General features: G+C 46.0%; 1 protein-coding gene across 3 annotated transcripts in view; it reads left to right on the top strand.

Annotated features, from left to right (window-relative positions):
• RFFL (ring finger and FYVE like domain containing E3 ubiquitin protein ligase) overlaps positions 1-6,000 on the top strand; it is a 29,158-nt gene that overhangs the window by 417 nt on the left and 22,741 nt on the right. For 2 of the 3 annotated variants that reach the window (XM_027690763.1, XM_027690764.1), the window contains exon 2: positions 3,484-3,561. Coding sequence is in view for 1 of the 3 variants with exons in the window: in XM_027690762.1 (XP_027546563.1) it covers positions 4,427-4,478 (52 nt within the window). In the remaining 2 variants the exon portion in view is untranslated. Of the gene's footprint in view, positions 1-3,483; positions 3,562-4,294; positions 4,479-6,000 lie in introns of those variants that run through there. The other variant, XM_027690762.1, reaches the window with a different exon arrangement.

Below are 6,000 nucleotides of genomic sequence, written 5' to 3'. Positions count from 1 at the left end.
GGGGGGAGCTGCCAGGGTTTGGGGGGGGAATATGTGTGTGAAGGTTGAGGGAGCTGCCAGGCTTGGGGGTGTGGGGCAGTGGAGGATTGTCAGGGTTTGGGGGTGTGGGGCAGTGGAGGATTGTCAGGTTTTGGGGGTGTGGGGCGGGGGGGGCTGTCAGGGTAGGGAGGGTGCACAGGGCAAAGGGTAGGGCCATGAGGCAGTGGAGTTGCCCCTGGGGGTTATCCAGGGGCTGTGGGGTGAGGGAATGGCTCTGGATTGGGCTGTTGGCAAGTGTGGGGGGACATGGGGCAGGAGGGGCTGCCAGGACTTGGGGGGCCATGAGGCAGGGGGAATGAGGATGCTCAGGCCTGGACAGGTGGAGGGGGTCAGGGAGAGGCTGCAGCACGTGGGTTTAGTTTTGGGGAAAGGTTGTAGCACGTGGGTTTAGTTTTGGGGAGATGGGGTAAAGGGGTTCCCTCACAGGGAGTGCTTCCAGGGTTTCCCTAATGAGGGCGAGTGGGACTCTGGTGCAGCCTCTTTTTTCTTGTTTAAAAAGTGATGAGCTACTCATCCCTTTTCTGAGTTGTGCTCCCAAGGGCACACCAGGAGGTGTTTAGTAGGTTGTTCTGCTCAAATTGTTATGAGAGCTGAGGAATTCTGGTTAAGCACCAACCTTCTGTAGAGCTCTTTGTGTAAATTGTTGTCTCTTTGCATCTTAGCTGTCTAAGGTGTAATTTAGTGTCAAGGACTCAAGTTATTTTCTTCTCTGCCCACTTTTTGCTCAAAGCTGGGGGGGTACAGCAAAGTGAAAGCTAAGCAAGCCCTTCCTTTGCCACAGAGAGCAAAAGGAGTTCAGAAAATAAAAGTACTCGGACGTCCTTCAGAGCAGTTTGTTCCTGTAAGCAGGTCAAGGTGTTTCCTGTGGGGAAAGTATTGACTCATCCTCCCATCGGTTTCTTACCAGTGTTCCAGTGAGTGCAGGTTAATAAAGGTCAGCTCTGCAGTGAGAACATGCACACGGTCCTGTCTGAGCCTCCTCACATCAGGGACTTGACAAAAAGGCTGAGGATGGACTGTGTGATAAATAACCAGCTGCACTCCAGAGTTTCACGTGTTTTCAGACACTGCAAAGACAGCCAGGTGTACTTAGGTACTGTAGAGCCAAGTATAACATTAAGGGCAGATAGCAGTGGGTTAGTTTTATGGCTCTTTAAGCTGTCCCCAGGGTAATGTTTAGTTGGGTGAGGCAGAAGGAGTTTATTTCTGTTTCGTTTGAACTCACTTCCTGTTCTCTGACACGCAGGGAGTCTTCCATGGGGAGCACGGGGCGTGGTCTTGGGTTTGGAGAACTGTTTCACAGCAGTGGAGGGACTCGTGGTAGTTTTCTGTTCTTTCTAACCTGGTTATGGAATTGGTAGAGCGCTTAGTGGATCTACAGAAAGCTTTGCTAGCTCTCCATGTCATCAGGATGGGGAATGACAGGTGCATTACAAGTTGGCATTTCATTGTGTTCACGCTGTAGTGAGTTGCATTTCAAACTCCAAAGCTCACATTTTAAGATAAATGATCATTTAGGCATATATATGATTACATAAACAAAGAGTTTTAACCCTTTGTCTTTTCACTGTGAGCTTGTTTTTCCAGAGCTGGGAAGTGGAGCAGAAAGCTGTGAGCTTTAAATGTTTCTTGCAAATTCCGGATCCTTGGATTTCCCTACCTCCACTCATCCAATACTGAATCTCCTTAACACACGTGTCCACAGTGATGGGGAGGGGGATCTTGCAGTCATTCTTTGTAATCATAATTGCTTTTGGTGGCACAGTTAGGTTTAATGAAACCAAACAATCACCTTGGGCTGTTGTGTTTCCCATTCTGGACAGTTCTCTCTGGTGCTGGGAATCCTGGAGCAGAGTTACCCGGCTCCACCTGTGTCTGCAGATCCACTCAGCTGTAGCAACTGAACTTTTAATGGAAAGCTGATTGCCTTCACAGTGGTGTTCATGGCTTAATGCTTAATTGCTCAAGTTTTTGCTGAATTGGGTTAGTTTTAAAGCCATCATTTAAGTATTGTGTTTAATTGTAGAGTAGGAAATGTAGGCTGGCTTTCAGTCTTTCTCATTGGCAGGTACATGTGATTGGGCTCCAAAAATGAGACCTGAATGCAATACCCTGCAAGGGATAATATAGATGATTTTGGGGGGAGTTGGTGCTCACTAGTTGTGTTTATGACTGAAATCTGCCTTCTTTTCTTCAGATCTTCAGTTTTCTCTTTATTGTGGTTGACTTCAGTGTGGGTTTGTGTTGTTTTGTTTGCTTGTTTGTTTGCTGAACCATGTAATTTTCACTTGCTGTTGTGCAACTTCGTACCATGGTTTGTTGTTAATAACAGCTGAGATTGTAAACTCTTCAGTTGGGCTGGGGCATGATTTGAGCTGACCTCCTAGTTCTGCCTATAAAGCGTTGTTAAACCTGTGCTTTGGACTTTGAGCCAGTGGACTTTGGACTTGGAGCCTGGTGGAAGGGTTGAAGCAGATTTCCAGGGTCTGCTTTGGTGTTCCTGTATCTCTACCTGGCTCTGGCTTGCTGAGGGGGCAGTGGAGCTGGGCAGGCTGTGTCTGACCCAGGTCTGCAGCTTTGTGTCCTTAAGTGTAGCCAGGTAAAATGCTCTCCTCACCTGGGGTGTGTTGGTTTCATGTGATACATGCAGGAAAAACTGTGCTTAATTACTGTTAGGCTGCTTTCCTGTCCCTGAGAGAAAGAATGTGTTTTCACAGGTATGTAAGCTATAGAATCTCTCAATGGATTGGGCTGGAAGGGACCTTAAAGATCACCCAGTTCTAATTAAAGATCACTCACCTCCAACTCTTCTTTAAACTCCCTGACCAGTCCTGAGGGATACAGAGCCTGATCCAAAGATAAGAAAATCAGGAAGTACCTTGAACCAAGTACTTGGTGCTCAATAAACACGTTGCAGGCAGGAGGATAATGTGAGATGCAGATAAGTGTGTGTTCACGTCCCTTTTTTGGACACAACTGTGTGTGACCTGCTGCTGAGCAGGGAAAAGGGGACCTGTGGGTGCCTGGCAGTCAAACTGAGGGAACTCAGTACTTCCCTCTGGTCTGAGCTCTGACTACAAGCATAGCCTGGCTTTAAATTACCTGGATGTTGCTGTCAGGCTGGGCTGGGCTGGTTGCTTGAGTCTGGGTTGAACTCTGGGGGCAGTGGAGCAGCCAGTGCCACGTGAGGTCTGTGCTGCTGTTCCTTGCCTGTACTTTGTGCTCTGCACTTCCATGGCCTCACCCCAGCTTGGCTCCTGCTCCCCTAATTCCAGTCATTAGCCTCGATAGCACCTGCCTGTGGCTCCCCATATCAAGCCTGTTTTCCTCCCCTTTAACTGTCATTACAAGAAGCCAGAAATTAGCAGTGTGAACTTCCATCAGCTGGCTCTCAGGGAACAGGGAATGCTTCGCAGGGGAATAAGTGTCATCTCTGTTTCACAGGTGGGAGAATCCCGACACTGCTGAGCTGATGTCAGGACCAGGACTCCTCTGCATGCCAAGGCTTCTAACCCCCTGATGGTATGTGCCTCCAAAGCCAATTATTCAGTTTTCAACAAGGTTGAAAAGTTATCACTTTCCTTAAGAAACCAAGAGTATGACTGTCAGATCAAGAGTTCACATTTTGTATTGGTTTTCCTCTTCTTTCTCAGCCAGTTTCCCCAGAACTGAGGGGGAATTCTAACCTCTGAAAGGCCTTTTGGCTTGTTAAATTTATGTTCCCATAAGGGAATTTCTTTAAAAAGAATTGTTGTTTTCTGAGATGCTGTTTATTCTTCTCAGTGTCTGTAAAATTTACGAATTCTTCCCATTAATTGCTCTTGAGGTTTTCACTTAACTCCAAAATATTAATCAGGCTTTTTTCTCTAATGCCCTCTGGCTCCTCTGCCAAACAGTCTTGGAATAGGAATTCCCACATTTTATTTCAATGGAGACTAAAATATTAATTTAACATCAGCTTTTTTTAATGCTGCCACATTTTTATTTAAATTCAGAAGGTTGTGGGATGTGCTTATAAGAATACACTTAAGCAGCACATGCTTTGAATCTTTTCCTTTAGGCTGATGTTAAGTGAGATTTTAAACAGGCAAATTTAAAATACTCTCCTTTGGGAGTAGCTTGTGTCCTAGTAACCTCTGTTGCAGAAGGATAGTTCCTTTGGGCATTATATTGTGTATTTACACATGGATGATTTCAAATTGCAGTGTCACAAGTGGCACCACTGAGTCCCCACACCACTCGGTGTGTGCACGAGCTTTTATTGGTTTGGCTTTTCCCCAAATGAGCCAGAAACCCGCGGAGGTCCAGCCTGAAACTGGATGTGACACCACTTTTTGCTGATGTCAGAATACCTTGCTCAGAGAGAAATGACTGCTGGCATCTGTGCATGACTCCCACGTGTCCTTCACCCCGAGCCTGGGGCTGGTGGAGTCACTCAGGTGAGGAGTTTCCCCAGCGCTGTGTTTGAGGACACTCTCCACGAGGTTGCATCATGTGTTGATAAGTTTCTTTCCATGGACATGTTGGTGTTCCCTAGGCCTGTGCCTGAACCGTGGTTATTTGGGAAACTGCCCAGCAGTGCCATTCCTGGGCATGGAGGGTGATGAGCAGCAAGTTAATGCTCTGCTCTAGTTTGGTGTTAAAATAATCGTGGCTGGGCTGGAACCACAAGTGGTACTGCTGCTCTGAGGCACTGAGGAATTCCTGCTCCATGGGATTGCCTTTGAATTTGTTTTATACATATCTTGAAAAGTAGCTTTGGTTCATCTGGTGGAATGGATTTCTTTGTAAACACTTGGATCTGTTAATCTGGAGGAGGAACAGGTTTTAAAAATGGCGAATTAATGGTTAAGAGAAGGGAAATGTTTCTCTGTTTAGATTAACAAAATAACTTTTCTTATTGAATCCTATATGTGCCCAGGACTGTGGGCTAGCAGCAGAGAGGGATAAAATGTCCAGCTTGATAGATTGTTGGAGCTGGTTTTTGGTAGTTGAACAATAATGAAGCTGTTGTGTGCTTGCAGGGAAACACTGTGCTCTGTGTGCAGACTTCGGCCCGGAGAAAGTTCCAATTGTTCCAGAGAAGGGCGAGTTCTAAAATGCAGCTTCTGTGGCTGGTGGCACAGCTGCCCAAATCCCTGCCTGTCTTGAGGCCCTTGCACAAGCATTGCAGAGTAGTTTGGAAACAGTTTATTTTTCGGATTCCAAATACAGTGTGGGTTTCAAGGTCCCTTTTGACTGTATAATCAAAAAAGTAGAAATCGAAGCTGGTGTTTATGCAGGGAGTGATTCATGCTCTGGGAGCTCAGGGCACAGGTTTCTGCCAGTCAGAGGCTGATACCTTGCATAATTCATCCCTTCTGTTCCTGGGATGGAAAGGTTTATCAGTTGTTGCAGGGGATCCTTGTCAGCTCAGTCAAACCTTGGCTGTCGCTGTGCAAAGGGCTCTGGGGTAGGAGGAATAAGATCCTGTGTCTTATGCAGAAGAGAAACAAGAGGGAGCTGAAGCAGGTATTTAATAAAAATAAAGCCCAGCACCTCACCCTCCTTTTTGACAAACTATTTCTCTCTATTCCTGCTGGTTTTTTATACTTCATATTACCTGCTTCTCTGGCTTGAAGACAATCACAGACAGATTTTTGCCATGAAAGTACTGAAGTCAAGAATGTCACTGTGAGTGAAGGAAGGAATTCCTGAAAAGAATTAAAATATGTTGTTCAGCTCTCTGCTGGGCTTCAAGGGTGACTTGCAGTGCCTACAAGATGTGCAAAGAGAGTGCAGTTAGAATTCAAAGCACGAGTAAATGACTACTTGCACATGGTAAAATAACACACTTAAATACAAAATACTTGCAGCAATTTTTAATGTGCCTGTACCTGCTTTCAGGGACATTTTCGGTCTGCAAATGGCTTTATCTGATGGTCCTGAACGGTGCTGATACCATCTCTGAAGTCTGTGGGT

The sequence above is a fragment of the Neopelma chrysocephalum genome, unplaced genomic scaffold (genome assembly GCF_003984885.1).
Source record: "Neopelma chrysocephalum unplaced genomic scaffold, ASM398488v2 Primary Assembly neopelma1_82, whole genome shotgun sequence".
Classification (NCBI taxonomy): Eukaryota; Metazoa; Chordata; class Aves; order Passeriformes; family Pipridae; genus Neopelma; species Neopelma chrysocephalum.
Note: the sequence above shows the minus strand (reverse complement) of the source record. Positions and strands in the feature narration are given on the sequence as shown.